Source organism: Vanessa cardui, chromosome Z (genome assembly GCF_905220365.1).
Source record: "Vanessa cardui chromosome Z, ilVanCard2.1, whole genome shotgun sequence".
Taxonomy (NCBI): Eukaryota; Metazoa; Arthropoda; class Insecta; order Lepidoptera; family Nymphalidae; genus Vanessa; species Vanessa cardui.
In genome coordinates this window covers 9,365,518-9,386,864 of record NC_061154.1, presented here as the reverse complement: position 1 = coordinate 9,386,864, position 21,347 = coordinate 9,365,518, and the positions used below count along the sequence as shown (strand labels likewise).

At 30.9% G+C, this 21,347-nt stretch overlaps 2 protein-coding genes across 3 annotated transcripts; one reads left to right on the top strand and one right to left on the bottom strand.

Moving 5' to 3' along the window:
• Positions 1-7,599: 7,599 nt before the first annotated feature.
• Positions 7,600-9,731, bottom strand: LOC124542898 (UDP-sugar transporter UST74c). The gene has a single exon (XM_047120808.1). It carries the CDS (start codon positions 9,463-9,465, stop codon positions 8,473-8,475), a length of 993 nt encoding a protein of 330 aa, XP_046976764.1. The 5' UTR covers positions 9,466-9,731; the 3' UTR covers positions 7,600-8,472.
• A 133-nt stretch (positions 9,732-9,864) lies between these two features.
• On the top strand, positions 9,865-20,791 carry LOC124542986 (modifier of mdg4-like). 2 transcript variants are annotated; one of them, XM_047120962.1, is made up of 9 exons: positions 9,865-10,223; positions 10,293-10,484; positions 11,375-11,548; positions 11,637-11,824; positions 11,918-12,028; positions 12,224-12,294; positions 12,418-12,658; positions 12,879-12,944; positions 15,635-20,791. In XM_047120962.1, exons 2-9 carry the CDS (start codon positions 10,299-10,301, stop codon positions 15,750-15,752), a joined length of 1,155 nt encoding a protein of 384 aa, XP_046976918.1. In that variant the 5' UTR covers positions 9,865-10,223; positions 10,293-10,298; the 3' UTR covers positions 15,753-20,791. The 2 variants fall into 2 exon arrangements, with proteins under 2 accessions (XP_046976918.1, XP_046976917.1); XM_047120961.1 differs by having other exon boundaries at positions 9,867-10,176.
• The last annotated feature ends 556 nt before the right edge of the window (positions 20,792-21,347 follow it).

Here is a 21,347-nt window from a genome sequence, read left to right as displayed (position 1 = left end):
CAGAACTAAATGAATATTTAGTATGTAAAATTGCTTACGCGAGAGTTGTCGTAGGGCTAATCATTATTGTCATTTATTAAATTGAATAGTTGAACTGTAGTAACACCAATCATAGCCTAATTACTTGTAATTCATAGAGTGATCTTAGTTTAATAATAATAATTATAAGATTTTTTATATATAGAGCTATTACGGGGGTACTGAACGCGCCTTTTGGACGAAGATGTTTTAATTTATTTAAAATATCTGTTATACATTGAAATATGATAAGATGATTTATAATGGAAATGACGTGAAATAAATGAATATGCTAATATCATGAACCGATTGTGGTTTTCACAATGCCCCCGAGTAGTTACAGATCGTTAAAGTATAACTTAGGCAGCCTAAATTTTTAAATCGGATTAGATACAATCAATGAAAGTGTAAGCTTGGCTATAATTTATGTAATAAATATTGATACTTATATAAGTTGTTGTTATTTACTAAATCCCTTATTATAATAAACGGCACATTCACCTTTCCGTAATCCCAAAGACATAACAAGGTAATGACTATGTGAGATTTAATACATTATGCAGTATGTGTCATGCATATGCATCATAGTATCTTTGGCCAGCGAACCTTTGGAAAAATAAAGTCGTGTACGTGGCATACTTAAATATGCATTACAACAAATGTAGGAATTCACGGTGTTTTAGCATTTATAAATAGCAATAGTTGTTTATCAATCCATTCAGTAAACATACCTATCAGAGTGAAAGTACTATAAAGAGTTTAAAGCATGACCTCAAAACTACTGTATCGCCATCTACAATTTGTATGTCGAGTTATTAAATATTCAGTTAATATCTATGATATTGAATAGGTGTCGCTACTAGCGTTATTGACTTTTACATTAGTGCATATTTAAATAATCACTCACTTAAGTAAACCTATATCTCAAATAAATAATATTATGAATCGCTTTCTTCGTTACTTTATTAAGTCAACTAAATGTAGGTAAGGTTCTCTGTCTGATCGAGCGCGGAGCAGGACCCGCTGGTAGTAAATAGAATTTAAAGTATTACTTATTAAGGATTATGGATACATTATTTTAAAACGAAAAATAAGTCAGCGTGGGCCACGTCTCTTCCATAAAGAAGACGATATTGAAGTACAGTGTAGATACTCTGCTGATGTAAAGTGAATGTGTATGTTAATATAACACGTCAAAATGTAAACCTGTGTATGTTGTAAATTAAATTAAAAAAATAGGTAATGAAATACAGCGTTTCCTAGTATTTTTTGACTATTTAAAGTGTCTTTTTACGATCTAAAGCTTTATCGATAACTGAAATATGTGATTAATTGACAAATAAAGTAATTGAATTATATTGCTATGATATCGTTTTAATACCGCAACATAGGTAAAACGATATTCGGCTTCGGTATAGACATATTATTTATGAAATAATTATTTATTTTTATCAAATTTCTTATGATCGATATAATATATAATTGCGTTAACCAACGTTGTTGAACCCACAAGATTAATACTGCTGGCTTGCTTTTCAGAATCAAACTTACAAATATTATTACAGCTAACCTCGTCTTGGCAAGGTTACTATTTATTAAAAACGTAAATTGTAATTTATACCCTACAGCATTCAGTAATGCATCACAAGGCTTGTTACCTGCCTTTTCCACGACAAATTTATTTTCTATCAAACAAAATTGACATCAACACTTATTAAACGAAATTATCGTTAATCCTTTCTTATATGGACTTAGTCGCTTATCGTGAATTTGTATCGTTTCACCCTAAATAATTAGATACGTCATCTATGTGACCGTCTACTCAGTTAAGTCATCTTAATATGTGATGAAAAAATTCTGATGTACCTATAGTTACTTACTACTAGAAGAGACTGCCCTAATCTGCAGTGTCAACTACCAATACCGTAGTCCAGAAATCAGCCTATCGTATAACGTGGAACTGAGTCCATTATACGTTACATTAAGCTTTAACATAATGTAATTGAACCAGCATACTAATAAACCCCACGACTAATCTTTAAACTAAAGTTGTTAAATCGCATTTGTATAAAACATACTTCTTGTAATAGGTATACTTACCTAAATTATCACTCAAATTTAACTCTATAAGTCTGTGATAAGACATTTGATTATAATCCCCCTTATCCAAAGTATAATTTTCCTTTCCGGATAAATATAAATAAATTCTAATTCCCGCCTTCTGATAAGTTTTTAGAATATTTTTAAGATTATTGTATCTTCGTTTATTGGAAAGATAAAGGCATTGCAACAAAATAGTGTCACCCTCAAAACGACAATGGAAATTAGCAGAAAGGAACTTCTTCCACATTTTCAAAATTCAAAGGACCTCGGCCCCAGTGTTTATCATCTGTTTCCAAAATGTGTCATAAATATAAGAAGACACAGAAAGATACTTTAAGGACGATTTAAGAAACAAATGTATATTTATGAGATTCAATTAAATGGAGATTGATGTCAATAATCTAGAAGCGTAGCAAAAATGTCACGATTGATTTCGGTCACGACTATTAATCGCAACGAGGTATATCTAACAACTCCATGGTGTAGCAGCAATTCTACTTCTAAACAGCACTACTTAGTACATTCGTGTTGCGTTTTTAAGGGTGAGCGAGCCAAGGGCACGACGGATATAACATCTTAGCAGGTTCTATCATCAAGTTGACACCAAAGTCCATTTTTTAACTTAAGATTTACTCTATGGAAGTCTAGTCTACAAACTCAAGGTTATACAAAAGATTTATAAAGTATTTGATGCATTTAGTCTGACACCAAATACGACGGGTATTTGGTGTCAGAATCGTTGTGCTCTCTTGTGCTCCACTCCAATCCAAAATTGTTACCTGGCTGTGGGCTATGCGTATCAATTAAATAGAGACATACTTATAACATTATAAGGTGCGGTTAGGTAGCATTCTGACGATGGCAATGACGATGACTTCTTGAACAAAACGTCTATGTTTTGTAGGCTCGTATTGTTCTATTCTTCGTTACAAAACGATCGTCTAGATCCTGCTTTTAGCAATACATGTACTTGGCCTTATAATGTTTGAATCTCCAACTGACACGGTTAGTTCCCCACATCTGTTTTTTTAGTTATCGCTTCTCTTTGGTTTAAGGAACAGAACCAGCTTACATATTTTAACATTCGATGGTTGGAGCATCCAGGACGATTCGCCGATGTGGGTATTCAATATATAGTAATGACAAGCTTTGTATCGACATTAATCTAATCGTACATGCATGGTTCTGGACGAATGATACAATATCAAGAGACGTGATGTCTCAAGACATCTTTATAGAACATAAATATATCACGAGGATAACAATTTTGGCTCCTATAAGTTCCTACATAAATGAAAATTTTAATATTTTTAGGAGATTATCCACATGTTCTATTTTTTCAAGTTTTGCCTCGGAATTCGACATTTATGAACCAAATAATAATTATAAGTGAATATAAACACCATTTTATTTCTACATATATTTATTATATATTATTAATTCGATTATACAATAGTATGGCTTCAATATAAATGCGTTAATTTTATAAACATATGAAAATATCTAAAAAGGCAATTGGACAAAAGCTGAAAAATATTTGCTATTTGCTAATACATAATTTTAAAGTATTTTTTTATTGTTTAATTTAAAATTCTAAACACATCATTCTTTTGTGTCAATTAAATACTTAAGTTATAAAGGAACCTAGCAATTTTAAGTCACGGATTTGACTATAGTAAAATACTATAGAAAAATCTAATTAAAAACTAAGTTAATTTGAAAAAACATATTGCTTTTCGAAGTGATCGAAGAAATTTTATATTTGACAAACATAACGCTGTTACTCAGGTAACTGATGTTAGTTTCATATATTTTAATAACTAGCTAGTTTCTAGATTTTTTCCATATAAAACCTTCCTTGACTACAAAAATTAAGAATTACAATAAATCCTCTTTTGAATGTAAAAGTCAAAAATATTTTTAAAATTTATTCCAATTTTTTTCGTTATGCTACAGACATATTCTTTATGAACTGAAAAAGGTTTTCTCTGTGGTAGCTGCATGAATTACAAGTATCTAGACGACTTTATACAACCCGTACCTATCTGTTTAGTAATGCTATCCACGTACACCGCACTTATGAATAGCAAAAAAAGACAAAAAATGTTGATGTGTTGGAAGTGGCGGCGTTATGGCTTACAGCACGATATTTTAGCGTTAAGATATTATTTGTAGGTATATATATTTGAAACCGCGCAGGCGTAGTATTCTCGAACATGTTGTTATCTCATGTGGTCGTACAATGTTTCTACGTAGGTACAATTATACTACCGGCACTATTAAATCACATAATAGCCGTGACGAACAAAAACATTTAAAGATCATTTGATTACTTTATATTAACTTATTACATTATAGTTAATACACACAGCCTTATATTTTGATCACATAATAATGACCTTAGGGTGAGCCAAATGTGCAGCTAGCTAACTAATTTAAAAACAGAAATCTTTATTGAAATTTGGCCTTTTTTAGCCTATAATCTATACTATGTTTTAAATTATTTTTACATACTGACAACATCAGCTATTACAATTTTGTTGAGTGGTCAATGAGACATTTAATTAAAGGCACATTTTAACACGATATAAAGTGTTACAGAAAGTACTGGCTTTATGATCATACCTGCGCTAAATATGAGGTAACTTCAAGTGATTTTCTTCATTAATTTATGACAAAAGTATGATAAAAAGGCAACACCATATGAATATTATTTTTTTGTGCGTATCATATTGAATATTTTTAAATTACCTTCTATTTGTATTTAATTTAAACATTTTAAGATATAAATAGAATTGTTGAAAACATCGATTAGGAAGGTTGCAGTGTAGGAAAATGCTTTAAATCGCCTTATTAAACGATATTTCAAAATGGGTGTCAATATAAGAGGGCAATTCCTTAAACTTATCAATACATCTAATCTAATGGAGTAAACAAATTCAACAAATTAAAAATGCTCTGAGGGTTATATCTAATACTGAAAATATTGAGAAAATTAGTTAGTACTCCTATAAATAATATAAATATTTGTCCAATGTTTAATATAAATCGACACAATAAAGGAGACTCCGATATATGAAAGTGAGATTGAAGGATTTTCAAGCATTTAATATTAACAACAATAATATTGATAACATAGTATGTCCGTCGGAATAAGTATTCTCCTTTATTGGCAATATACATACATTATATAGAGCTCTGTTATATTTAACAATGTTTAAATGTATATCGGGGCAATTAAACAACGTGATAAATTATTAGGAAAGAGATATAACCACTATCTTATCGGTACATTACTAGCTTTTTGCTTTTACATTTAATATATTTTATGTACTTATACGTATGTCTAAAAACATTTCGTTGTTATTATATTAAAATATATATATTATTACATTCATTTATAATAATATATTATTTTAATATATGCTTAAAACGTTTTAAATAATAAAAAATTGAATTACTATTATAATTATTACATACTTAACAATATTTCACCACTTAGTTTACATAACAATTCTTATAATAAAGGCTTCAATATTATTGCAATAATATCCTATATAATAAATAAATGTATAATATATACTGTTTAACCCTAGTTATCTCAAGTAATAATTCTGCATTATGCTATGGACATTGTTGGTTTATGAACACATGAATTTAAAAAAAATAGACAAGCAATCTAATTTAATATTTACCGCTTCTAGGTAACATTAATCAAAATGACTAAGAACGAGCGTGAATTAGATAAACGAGGCAAATATTTATGATAATAACTATTCATATTCAATGTCAGGAATTAGAGGCAAATAATTGGTATAAAACAAAGATTATCCTCTAATTTCTCAAACTGTAATCGTAGTCAGTTTAGTTTAATTCCGAATGATCATTGGTCGAAGGCAATCGGTGACTCAACAAACACCAACGAGTTTTTAGTTAGATTAATAAACCTAAATCTCTTCTATACAGAAATCTATTACATCAGTATTTAATTATTGATTGTGAATTGGCATAGGTGCTAATAGTTTTTTTACACATCATCTAAACGTATTAAACAGGTTTTATGTGTTGTTCAAAAATAACTATTAATGTCTTTGTGTTCCATTAAAATTAGTTAGGAGATTATTTATTTAATTTTTTTTTTAAATAATATTTTAGTTGTCTACGTGAACATAAACTTATCTCGATTTAAGATTTAAACTCAATCTGGCATTCAGAAAATAAATTATCCCATATTTGTAAGTTCATGATTGCTATGGAAAAATCAAAATGCCCCGAATTGGTAATTATTAAATCTGTAGACGAACAAAGGTAATCACTGTATGTCGCAGTTATTATGGTAAAAAACTGGCCTTGTTGAATGAAAGAATAGAACGGATACCCGTCCTGTAATGGAGAGTACGAAATAGAAAATGTATTAGTTTTAACTACAATCAGGATCCTAAGAATAATTAAGCCCAGAATTTAAAAGTTGTAAAACATCATCAGTAATATTATTTATTTGTTTCAAATACCTAATTTAATAATCTCATTTGTTTCCAAATATTTTTGATTATGTTGTATTAGTTGGAAAACAGTGCCAATTCAGTATTTATTGTAGTGAATATATTTTCTCTTTGTAAAGCAATTTATGGATCTCACCATACAAGTGACCAATACATATATAAATGATGTAATTAATAAAAACCAAACAAAGTAATGAATGTTGTTTAAAACAATTAAAATTGTATATTTAAATCTATGAAAAATATACTAATTTTATCATTAATTGTAAAATATTATATCGATACTTTAATATTATATAAATAGTTTCCTACAACTTCATCGTAACTGATGTAAAAAGTCCGTTATAATATTATATTTACTATAATGTATCACTAATTACATCTGCAAGTAAGTAATAGACACATAACTAATTGATTAAATATATGTACCTACTTTATATATCAAGTTTACATATGCTTCCATCAGATGTATATTTGTTTAGCACAATTCAAAATGATATAAATATATACAATCTGCTCCTTATTATTGGTGTTCAAAATTGATCATCTCACATATTAAGAATGTCAATGCTTAACTCTATCCCTAACCACATGTTATGTTATACACACTGCATTAATCAATTTATAACGATGACATGGAGCAATCAATTGTATTTAAAATAATTTTGGCAGTTGAATTCAGACACATTATTTCAATATTAGAACAGGCATTTCTAATAAAGATTGTGATAAGGTTTTCAATCAAAATCATACATTATTGTTTAAAGAATTGAAACATTTCTAACCCATAGTTAAAAAAATTTCTTATACAAAATATTAGGTACATAAAAAAATATTTTTATTATTATGACATCTAGTTTTCAATTATGGGACATTATTCAATCACAATAATTTCATATGATTACTCTTTCTTTACATTTAGATACAACAAAAAATAAAAACAAAATAAGTTGCCAAATTAGAAGGAGAATGGTCTATTTATGTATATTTTAAGCAATCAAATTATATCTTTTTTGGAAATATAATCAAAATATTCAACTTAACTCAACTGTTCAACTTTATATAAATCTGTAAAAATTTTCACTGTATGTCATGATTAAAATGTTCATTCACTAAATTGTTCTGTTATTTTCATGTTTTAAAAAGTGAACAATTGCAAGTTTAATACAAAGTTTCTATTTTATCTTAAACTGCTATATAAACTTCCTACTGATATTACATACTTCATCAAAAACATTATAAAAAATGTAGAGCACTTATTATTGCTCAATTTTATTATCTATGTGTCCCTTATCCTAAAATATATATATTATATTATGTTAAATTATAAGAAACACATAATCAGAACCAGATTAATTATCTAAGGGCCCCCAGGCAAACAACGAAGTTTAATTCATGATTATCATGTTTTTACTAATTCAGTTATCCCATCACCATATTAAATTAATTATTTCCCAATTCTTGGTTTGCCTATGGGCCCTTGGCAGTTGTCTACACTGCCTAATGTATAATCTGGCCCTGCACATAATATAGAAATTCAATATCACTGTGTAATAACATAATTTTATTATGTTATGTAAACTATTATGTGCATGTACATATATACACACCTAACTTATGTTAAGTTTGCTAACGTTTTCTCAATATGTAGATTTTACAAATTTATTTGTTCATTAAATCTTAATTAGAACTATGCCAGCTATTTATATAGTATGCTCATTATTTGTATTGAGCTCATTCATTTGTTTAAGTATCATGACAATACCAGGCAATATAAATCATCTTTGGCAACAACCCCTAACTACACAATACAGGTAGGATATTGGGTTGATCGTCTTTTAACACACTGCTATACGGTATCAACTTTGCTATTAGCATCATTCAGCAGCATATATTGGGCTGGTTTACGCTTGAATGTAACATATGTATAACCTAAACTGGCTAATACACTTATATTTAAACCAACAAAGTTGAGCCATGAGTATACATAATCTCCACCTATTATCATTCCTAAATATGTAACTAAAATATTCTTTAAACAACCAATAATTGTTGTTGTTAAGGCACTATTGTATTGTGTACACATCATAACACTGTAAGACAAAACAAATCCCATAACACATGACATTAAGAATTGAGCTAAAAACAGCATATCCGACCAATGAGGATAAGCTGCAGAACTTTCCAGATCTCCGGTACACCAAGCAATTGCTGTGGCTGGCACTATCATGAACAGAGCATTATAATACATAAGTCCATACTTGCCAAGCTCCTTTGAATCTAGTTTCTTTTTCATGTAAACACCATTGGCAGCTGTGAACCCATCATTTAATAGCACAAGGGTGTAACCTGTCCAGGAGAATGTAACATCATCAGCAGCTGCGAGCAGTGCACCTCCAACCATGGCGAATACACTAGCCTGTACAGGCCAAGATGCTTTAACTCCAAGTACAAATCTTTCAAGAATCATCGTCATAAGTATGCTGAATCTTCTTAAAGCTGTAAACATAGGAAGGCTTAGTTCTTTTGTGCCTCCTAGTCCCGTAGCCATGTTGCCCATGTAGATCAGTGGTAGTGGCCAAATCCGGCGAGCGACACTACTGTCTAAAGATGGGAATTGTACCATTTTCATGGATCGACTGCACCATAGTACTATAATCGTTGCTAACATTTGTCCTAAGCCTAATACTTGGTAGGAAGGAAATGCATACGATGTTAATACTGTTTTATTCACTACCGTTATCATAAACGATGCCAACGCGTAAAAAGCAGCACTCAGAATTTTTTTCACCATTAGAATCCTGTCAGCTTCGGCGTCTTCTTGTGAATTATGTCCCGACATTGCGTGTCTTGCAAATTTACTTTATCAGTATAGTTTACTTGTGTTTAAATATCATGATCAGTTTAGCGGATAATTTACAGATTGATGTGATTTGTGAAAGAGGGGTCGTTTTAATCACGAACGATTCGTTTTCATGGTCAATTAACCGCTCTCGTCATTAAACACAAATAATAGAAAAAAAAACCTTGATTAATCGGCATACACGACAGCATTCATCACTTTATCACATATTGACAGATGACAACGATTATCCGACGTTTGACGAAGTGTTGCTACTTGACAGAAATACAAGCTTCCATTTTGAAAAATAGCTATAACTCTATTTTTTATTTGTCTATGATATTTCTAGAAACTATAATTAACATAAAAAAAATTATTACGTTTTATTTCTTTATAATAAAAAAACGTAAATATTGTATTATAATTTTATAAAAATAAAATAATAAATTTCAACGACAGCATTCGCAAGTCTGAAAGTTTTCATTGTGTTAGTGAGTGAGTTGAGTTGTGTTAGAGCAAGCGAGACGCGACATTTTGATACGGAACTTTTCCGAGTATTGATTGCCATGCCAGTTAGAAGTACATATTTATTGCCTACGATAGAAGTATAACACTTGATATATATTAGTTAACATGTATTTTTGCCAGACTGATTGTACCTGTGTTTAGTTAGATGCATACGTAGGCAGTTATATTTGTGATTGATTTTCAGTAAGTGCCCAGTTTCATTGTGCAGACGCGTAGTGCGACTGAAAGTGGTGTGTACTGTTAGTCGCGAACGGGCGTCGTCAACTCGTCAGTCCTGATTTGAGGGTGACGTTTTTCAGGCGGCGATGGCGATGCCTGAGCAGTTTTCACTACGTTGGAACGATTTCCACTCAAATTTGTCCCAGTCATTTCAAGCATTACTGGAAGGTGAAGATCTCGTAGATGTGACGTTGGCGGCTGGTGGTCAATACGTACATGCTCACAAACTCATTCTGTCTGTTTGTAGCCCATACTTCAAGGAGCTGTTTAAGGTATGACTCATTATAAATTGCCTTTGTCAGCAGAAATATTTTCCTCAATATCTGCATAGATATACATATATGTGTATTACAAAAGGCAGACATTTTCCATATAAATCAATACTTGTTCTGTGATTATAACAAATTTTTATCAGCAGAGATTGTTATTTATATTAATAATAATGCTTAGTTTTATAAACAAAAAGTGTAAATAACTTGTTTAAGTTGAGTTAATTTATTCAGTGAATGATAAACATATAAAAACATTATAGTAATCATTGATTTTTCTTAATATTACATTTAGAAATTCTATTAAATGATAAATTTATCAATTCAAGATAATTAGTAGAAGAAAATGTGTAACAGTTATAAAACAATGGGTGTATGATCAATGAAAATATTATGCGATGGAAAAAAAGTTACTGAAAAATATTTGTTAAGTTATAACAAATACATCAATAATATTGATTCTGGACAGAATTAAGAAACCCTGGTACTGTTTGTGATATACAAACTATAAACAAAACTGTTTTCTGTTTGTTTGTTATTTGTGTTGAGTTAAATATTTTGTGTTTGCCAATATGTACTGCTATAGATGAATGATATTTGTAGTTTTATTAATCAAATTCTATAAAGATTTATAATATAACTGTCTAAAGTTTGATATTATCCAAACAATGAGTTTGTGATGAATGAAACACTTTTTTCATAACTATACTCATGTTTTACTATTTGAAAGGCAAATTATTAATTCAAAATATAGAGTAGTAGTAGATGAACTTAAATAAATATTTGTTAATTTTACTGTAATTTAATTAAGATAATGTTTTTTTAAACAATTATGATTGATAGCTATGTACACTTTGCGTGATATGAGACTCATTAGCTTATTACTTTTGTAGATGAACCCCTGTGAGCATCCCATAGTAATCCTCAAAGATGTAGCTCATCATGAACTAAGGCAGCTTCTGCAATTCATGTATCGTGGTGAAGTACATGTTCGGCAGCAAGAGTTATCGGGCTTCTTACACACTGCTGAGCTATTGCAAGTCAAAGGGCTTACTGGTGGTAGGGAGGTTAGTGGTCATACTTTACAGTGCTATAGCATCAATTTAAATAATATACTTAAGTGCACAAAATGTAATATATTTCATGTGTCAATAGAAGAGCGAGTCACCTCCACCGTTAGCAGAAGAGGATTCATCTAGTACACAACCATCAGTACCTGAACCAGTAAGTGACAGTCTACCAGAATGGGTTCCGCCAGGAGAAGAGATAACTGCCGAAGCTGCTTTGGAGACGGTTGGACCAGTAGTACCAAAGGAAGAGGCGGCTCGAAGTCCTTTAAAGCGGTATGTCATGTTATTTAATTTACAACTTTGTAGAATATGTTGTTTATGGTACAGAGGAAATCATAACTGATCTATATTTATATATATCAACAGACTATTGAAAAACACGACAAACAAGAACAGCTTTAACATTAATAAGAAGAAACCACGGCCAGTAAACGACATTCCCGCACATGCTGAAAATACAGAATATGCTTCAGATGGGTAAGTTGAAATATTGTTAACATCTTCCCTTATAGCAATGTCTGAATCTAAACGCGATTGGCGCGTTAAAAGTACTTCGCTTTTCTTTTTTAACACATGTTTTTATTTATTTTATATTCTTTATTCAGTTAATTTTAAGTTAAGTTTTGTTTTTTTTTTTCTTTATTTTATTTTCCCCTTCATGCAACTTTACAGTGAACCCATGATCGACTTTGACAATGACATTTTTCACAACTTGGTGCTGCCAGATTCAGGAAAAGAGGCCGGTAAGTTAGTCACTCATTCCTGTACGATTCGCGAAAGAGTTTTATTATTTATTAATTTATTTAATACTTGTTAAATTGTGATTGTTAAAAATATAAAAGTTAAACGTTATTTTGTATATAAAGGATGGAACTGCAAAACGGGCGGGGTTAAATGTCCATCTTGCCACCGATTTTTCGCGAATCGATACAACCTAAAAGTACACATACGAGACAAACACGACACCAGAGAAGGGACGTTACAATGCGATATATGTCAGAAGCGTATGAGAAATCCCTCCTGCCTCCGAGTTCATATGTACCACCACCGTAAACAAGCAGCTTATCTGGCCCAACTGAGCGCCCAAGGAGATCAAATGCGACACGTGTGAGTATATAGTCCACTACAATATGCACCTTTTATGAAGTCATTTAGTTAATTTAATTTTTTTTTTCTTGAAAGTTTTAATCAAAGATCTCTTACAAATATGTTTTATGCATTACAAACTTTTTAAAAACTAAGTTATATATTAATAAATATTCCAAAATAACATAGTTTGATTTCAGTCAGATTGCTGATATTTATAGTAATATAATATTTTTTTTAGGGTTCAGAATATGGTCGAGAACAAATGGCGTACTGAAGCAAAAGCTGAGTTCAGGGAAGCTGAAAAGTAAGTACATACATATATAGTTATATATGTTTATAATGGCTGATCTCGTGTTATAAAATTTGCATTGCGAAAGTTAATTATGATTTATTGACTGGTTGTTTAAAAGAAAGTAATTAGTTACGAATCAAACCAAGTAATTTAAATAAACAAATGTTCCATGGCGATTTTTTGAACAATATATGAATAAATACATAAAGATCTTATATATAATAATACTCTTTGCGCTGCGCTAAATCATAAATTAATTGTGTTTCTTAAGCTGCGAATACTGTAATACATGACGCTACTGTTTACATATATTTTCATATATGTATATTTTATAAACGTTCTGACACGCTTACATTCGGACCTCGAACTCCAAAACTACCGGACTGATTTTAACGAAAAATATTTGTGTGTGTTTGTGTGGGCTGGCTGTCTTAGATTGAACCGGTAGCGACTGCGAACGGCCTCCAATATATTTTATTTAACAAAAATAATAATAAAATTAATCATAATTTCACCCATAATAACACATCTGGCTAATGCTAATATGAAATCTATCGATTAAAACCGTACTGAAAAATTGCTAAACCGATAAAAATAAAAGTTATATATTAGTAAAAACATTTTATAGTATTAGTATATCAGTAGCTTCGCTTTGCAGTTTCACCCTCTTTAATTAAGACTGGTGACTTACATTGCGTGAATTTAATGTTGTTGTATGCTAATAAGTTATTAAATAAAATGTAAGAAGCCTGTATCAGACTGGTTTATAGTAACCGCTTTACTTGTAGTGAACTGATTACTAAGAGTGAACTGACAAATTAATTATTCAAATCGCTGTTGCAGTGATTAGTGTGTCCAAGCATACAAATAGCTTTTTGATAATTTATATCCAACATATATATTTATGTTTGATAATATGAAATGGTCCTAAGATTGCTTTTTTTAATTTTAATTATGACAGTTTACTATTGGAAACAAATTAATTGTAATTTATCCAGTTTATATAATGTACTATTGTTACCATAGTGCAAGTTTCTTAGACGATTTGAATTATTTCTAGACGTAAGACTCGTAGTGCTCGCAAGAGTAGGCTGGAGAGTGCGAGCGAGGTTGTACTTCCGATTAGGATACCCGTTCCTAAGTTCTTTGTGACAAAACCTCGTGGTCTTAGAATGAACAATCGGTATGTCGTGCATCCGTTGATCAAATTTTAAAAGCTTTTCGCCAATATTGACGTATATCGTTCATTTGTTTTTTTCGTTATGATTCGATTTTTTTATTAGGTGTAGCTCGTTTTTTTTTTTTTTAATATAATCGATTTTTTTTTTGTATTGATTGATATTTTTCTTACATTGCCTCAGCTGATCGATGTTTAGCTTAGTTGTTTTATTTAATCTATACATATAACAAAACTGGTGTGTCTGTTTGTAATATTAATATAGCCCTTTATCACTAAATGCATATGTATGTCCATATAACAAAATAACATTTTTTACAATTTTTGTCTGTCTGTTTGTTCCGGCTAATCTCTGGAACGGCTGGACCGATTTTGACGAGACTTTCCACTGGCAGATAATTGATATAATATAATTTGGGCTACAATAATATTTTTTTTGTTAAATTCAAACGCGTTCAAGGTCGCGGGCACAGATCGTAAAGTATAAAAGCGATACGCGTTCGACGCACGTTTTTGTCTTGTATACAAACGCCCCCGCAGTCTAGACTTGGCTATACATAAACATCTAAATTCATATAATGCATTTATCGATCCGCGCGGGGGTTATTGCGCCGATTCTCGAACTGCCCAGCCAGTCTGACGCGTTACTGGGGGTTGGTTCGTCTGGACCCTAAATAAGGGATGTGTGCGACATTGAACCTAAAAGGTTTGCATAGTAAGGATGAATTTCGGCTGCGATTGTATATGTTACCTTCTTCTGGCGCGCTGCATCCTAGCTATCATGTTTCAGATGCAATTATTGATCCGCGCGGATGAAATGCGCCGATCAGTTCATCTCGGCACTGACCCTCGCGCTGTGTACTTACGTTTCTCGTAATATTATACAAAGTGCAAACGATTTGTCCTCTGTTCTGTGCGTGTGTTTCGAAGCGGGAATTGTCCGCTTCGGCAAGATCAAACGTGTAGTCAAGTCAATTGCCTCTGATTTGAAAATGGGTATAATGCTTTACGACGATCTCGATGCGAAAATTTTATGCGCGTAAGATTACTTTGGATACGTTTCGTTTGGCGAAGACGCTTACGCTTGTACAGTGATGCAAATTGAAAGTTATATGTTTATGTTGATTATGTGAATGTTTATCGAATCTCTCGATGTTTTATTTAAAGTAGTAAAGTAAAGTAACAGCCTGTAAATTCCCACTGCTGGGCTAAAGGCCTCCTCTCCCTTTAAGGAGAAGGTTTGGAACATATTCCACCACGCTGTTCCAATGCGGGTTGGTGGAATACACATGTGGCAGAATTTGTATGAAATTTGTCACATGCAGGTTTTCTCACGATGTTTTCCTTCACCGCTGAGCACGAGATAAAGACAAATTAAGCACATAAATCAGCGGTGCTTGCCTGGGTTTGAACCCGCAATCATCGGTTAAGATGCACGCGTTCTAACCACTGGGCCATCTCTGCTTATTATGTTTTATTTACTACGTTTATATACAATGCTATATGTATATTGTTTGTTTTGTAGTTTCCCGGCGTCAGCGCCGACTGGGGAGGCTAACAACTTGCAACCGGCTCAGCAAGACGTCAAATTCGCCCCCGATGCCATCCTTCCGAAGACGGAGGCAAACCACGAGACAGTATGATTAGCAACCAACTCTACGATCGATTACGATTTCGTAGACCCCCAAACCTTGGCCGACATATTCACCCAACAATATGGCTGGAATTCGCTGATTTTCGGATATGTTGGTAATTCCAAATCCAAGAAGTAAATACCAATTCGATTATTATGTTTTACGTTAAACTCAATCTATTATGCATCATATCGTATCGATTTTACATGAATCGATATAGTTGTATTTCTTTCATATCATATTTGATTTAAATTTTTCGATTAATCGAATCGTCTATCATATCGATTTAAATTTTTATCATGTTGAGTTTTTTTTTATATGGTAACAAATCAAATGTCATGTCGATTTTATAACGTCGATGTGTTAATATCTGGAATAACATTTTGTAAGAATTTAATCGTAACTCGACTCTCTTATTAATACAAAATTAGCTACGAGTAGCTATATATATATTTATATATAACAATATGCATAATCTTATAACATAATATTAATCAGTTAGCGTAAGTTTTATCTATATTTAGTCTTATGTATTCATGCTGCGTACCAGTGTGTACTGTTGAGCTGAATATTGTATATTTTCTACATTCCACCACATAAGTTCCAAAGACTGAAACATAAAATTGCACATAGCGAACCTTGCAACGGTTATATTGTAATGATATATTTACAGGGTGTGTTTCGTGACGTATTTAGTTTTTAGCTCGTCATAAGGCGCTCATGGTATAACATTTTTCGATAAGTGTACCATTTATTGAATATATATTATAATATATACATACATAAATATATACACATCCTGTAAAGTGTAATAGTTTATAAGTTACGGTTTATTCGCCGCCTCGATCGAAGTAGTTGTCTCAGTCAGCTGCAATTAATAGTTTAGCTAGAATCTCGACACATCCGTGATCTGAAAATAGACGATTTCTTTTTTTTTTTTTTTTATTCGAGTTCTTTAAATCGTATTTCTTTGTGAACGCTTATAGCGTACTTGCTTGGGGTTACAATTTTTTTTTTTCATTTAATTTGACCAGTTTTTTAGTCACGGAAAAATAATTTAGTTTTTTTTTTTAATCTGTGTTGTGATACATTGTGGGCTGCAAGTACAAGTTTGGTTTAAATAGGCAGCTCGTTCGGTCAGGACTAGCTATATAAATAATGTTGCCATTCCAATTGAAATGTACAAAAATATTTTTATATAATTTTTTTTTTGTTTATGTAACACTTGTCACGATTCACGAGAACAAGATTTTAAATAACCTTACAGTACAAAATACCTTATTGTGTATATTATTCATTTATAAAATATATGCTTTACTTAGTAATTGTAAGATTTTATTTTAGGGTCACATATTTTCGAGAGAAGATAACATTTTTTTTTTCTAAATGGACCATAATTATTTTAGTCTGACAAAGATGTATAATTCTTTTTTTTTTATTTTATTTTATAATACAAGGGTTCTAGGTATATTTAAGTGGATTTTTGTATGTACCTCATGTTCGAAATGACTGTTTAGTTTTGTAATTTGTTCACCATTATCTGGTGTTTTACAGATGTGACGAGATTTTAATGACAATATTACAATTATAATTATAATATTCCGATTAATCGTGTGATTTCCGTATGCTCTCGTTGTAGTAGAAAGATATGATTTTTCTATAGATATTATAGGATGTAGAGAAATATCCAGGCGTGTATTTACCAGCGTTCAATGAAGCTTTAATTTTAGCGATTCGTCCCAACGTTTTTTTAAAATCGAAAATCGGAACATATTATAGTCATTAGCTCTCTTCGATTAATCGATATTTATCGATGCGATTATTCGGTTAGTCGACTGAAACGCGTCGTAATAAGTTGTGTGTGGCTTTAGGTTGATTAGATTTACTTTTTAAAATGATAACTTGCGTTATGCCGTCCCTTTTGTAATCTCGGTTCCAATTTATGATAAAAACATCATTTATAAAGCTCAATATTTTCATATCTTATAAAATGCCGCCTCTCATAGTTGACTATGATATTGTTTTATAAACCACACTTACGGAGAGCTCAATGTAAAATGTTGTGACTGTGTGTGTAGTACCTCTTTTTAGGATAGGATTTATTTGTATAATTGAAGTATAATTAAATCGAAGTATCTGTTCTGCCGCGTTTATATTGTAGCGGTTGATAGGTCTAGTGTATGAAAAATTAAAATTTATGAATGTATTAGACGTCATAAATTTAATTTTTTAACAAAAAAAAAAATTGAAATTATATTATCGTGGTTTGGGTATTTCTAACCATTAATGTTAAGGGGTTATAAAACTAACATGTCTTTTCCCTCGTAGGATTTCTATCTTTACATTCCATTAGTCTTAAGTCTGTATAATCAACCTTATGAGGTGTAAGTATTTTATAACATATTAGTATGGATATTTATATAAGTACTCCTAGAGTAAGTCACTTTAATTCTATATTTTTTATCGAAGGAGATTATTTTTGATTATGACCATTGAATAAGGAACATTCCATACTTTGGTAGCTGTATTATTATTTTAGAGTATATAGGAATATTTTTTACCAAATTTTTTATATACCAATGCTCTTATGTTATGTGACCAAGGGTGCAGCTATCAACCCCTCCGTACGAAGTCTTCGTGGCTCACTTTGGAGCCGATCGCGTCTCTCGTTTAGTTAATTTTAGGATCTTTTTTTTGTATCGTTTAAATGAATACTCAACAATATATATAACGAAGTTAGTTTTTCTAATATCAAAGATTTACAATGTGTCGTGTTTATAAAATTTATGTTGCTGTCGAATTTGATGAGAGATAACTTTAGGAATCAATTTGTTTTTTTGTAGGTGACACATTTTTCACACTTACTAGTCATGACATCGCTCAAATTAAACAAAAACCGAATTGCACTCGATGAATGACGAACACAATTTTTTTTATAACAAGATAGGATTTTGTTTTTTTACTTTTCATATGTTTTCGATTGGTACATTAAAGGTACGATGTAATGATAAGTGCTCAAAATATTTATATCTATTTAATATAATATTTCCATGACAATATAGCTATTATGTATTAGTTTATAAGTGATGAGGTATATTCGTAATTATCGACGTGTTAATATGAAATAATTCCACGTTTAAGGATTGTATTCTCTTCCGGCGGTAAGGGCCCATGACGATTTTACACGAGCATTTTATTAACGGTTTGCGAATGTGCTTCATGATATGTTTTTTATTCGTATAGTTTTTTTTTTTTACATTTCCGTCAGTTTGTCGTCTCTCGCCATATGATACGTAATAAGTGTGTAGTTCTATATTTATCTTGTATTTCTAACATTCTCAAATAGTATTAAGATAACATCAATCTGTATTCACTCCTTTTGTTCTATCAATACCAGGGTAACAGTTAAAAAGGAGCTTTTATCGAAATTATAATACTTATCGAAACATTGTTGTAGTATTAAAATCGATTAATGCCATTTTAGAATCTAATTTTGAAAGGGCAATACATAAGAGCTCAGGCGAATTTTTTATGAATCAATCCTGAACTAAACTTAATGAAAATAATTAAATTTTTAAACAAGTTGCAATATTCCATTAGTTTTTAATTTTTTATATAGATTTAAGAGTTAGATCAGAATAAGTATAAATTAGTTCAGCGGTACTTAAAATTTGCATTTGTTTTTTTGTTTGTTCTTGTACTGTATTAAAACCATAGATAACTCTAAACTCACTCAACTTGAAAAGAGAAAGGCTCTCGTTCTTTTCGAATAACTCGAGTGATATTTACAAACTCAAAATAATGACTCGATAATAAAATATCATCTTTAAAAAAATTCTTATGGTTTATAATTGTATTATTAAATGGAGTATTGCATCTTTTTTTCTAATTGACGAAGTAATTTTGTAATTTGCCAGTATTTGTAAAGATCTGGGCTTTAACGAGGTGCAGTGATAAATTTCGTCCCTTTAAGAGATGGAATCTCGTAATGTTAAAGGCTGCTTTCTGTGTCAAATGTGATAACGTTGGCGTATATTGATGAAAGAATGTAGGAAGTTTTTGAGGTTTTATAAATTTTATAGAATATGATGAAAACGTTCAATCGTTGCGGTTTAAAATTGTCCTGCCAGCAATCTAAGTGTCAGAGCGAGCTTGGGTCGCGTCTCTACTGATAGCTGAAATATATGAGTATAATATTAATATTCAGCTCTGACACTAGAGGGCATTGGCTTGAGGAAGTATATCACGAGGCCATAGGCCGGAATAAAGGACTGCATGAGTAATGTAAAGACCCACGTCGTCTAACAAAGTCATTTAATGAATTGTGATTGTAATGAAAAGTTAAATTTTTGTAGGTTGTGGTATTTTTAAATTTTAAAGATACTCGAAGAAATACCATCTCGGAGTATAAAACTTCAATGTAACAAAAGCTCAAAGCTGATAAATCGAATCGCGATAAATAAAACGCGTCCCGACGATGGTCGATTTTAGTTTCTTTTTTTCATTTTTAGTACGTATTTTGTGACTCTGGCCTCAAAAAAGCTGCATTTATTCATTTACATTTCAATTTTTCTAAGTTGTATTTACAAGCATTTTATACATTCTTTTATGTGCTATGTCAAAAATTTACAATTATTTTTTTTAATAAGATTAATCAACATAGGCGATCATGTAACTTTTAAGACACGATACTCTCGAATTTTCTTTACGAACAAATGCGATGCTCTCTACAGTTGTGATCGTATATATATATTTATTATTATAAGATTATTGTATAAAATTTTCTGTGATGTTTGTCGATCTGTGAAACTGGTATTATTTAGTCTGCTTATTCAAATAAAATGTCATATGTGTTGATGCATTTCCCCGATATTTGTAGTCAATTAAGATCAATGTAGATTGAAGGTCATTCTTCGTATTAATTTGAATATTGTTTATGTCGTTAAATGTCAAAGTAAATAAAGATATTGTCGGCGATTTAAAAATGTACGAATATTAAGACTAGAATTATAGATGACTTTGTAATGGAACAATTGAACCCATCGAGATAAAAAGAAGACTTTAGAATATCAGTGTGTATTATGCTTTATTTGCGTACAAGATCGGCACTCACCTCTATACATTCCAACGTTTCGATGTGTCTGTATATCTTGTTTTATCGAAACTTTTATACTCGTTTATACTCATTATCAATTTTTAATTTAGATCTATTCGAAATAATAAATTATAATTTTCTAAATGTGTTATTTTATTTATAATTTCAATATATACCTATACGAAACTTAATTTAAGATATTCGTTGGATTAAAAGTAATATAGTAACTGTGACTTTAATCCTTATCCTTTGTATTTATGGAAATACATGCTAACAATCTAAATTGTCACAAAGATTAGATTTTAAAAACCAGTAATTATATCTTATGCATAATTAAATAAGCACCATATTAAGGTTCCTTTGTCCGAACATATTTACTAAATAATCCATTCGCATAATAGTACATATTAAGTAGTATTGAAATACAAAACATTTCATAGGTTTTGCATACTGGTTATCGTGGTAATATAATTTTATGACGTAAGGTCTAAATATAAATTTATAGTAGC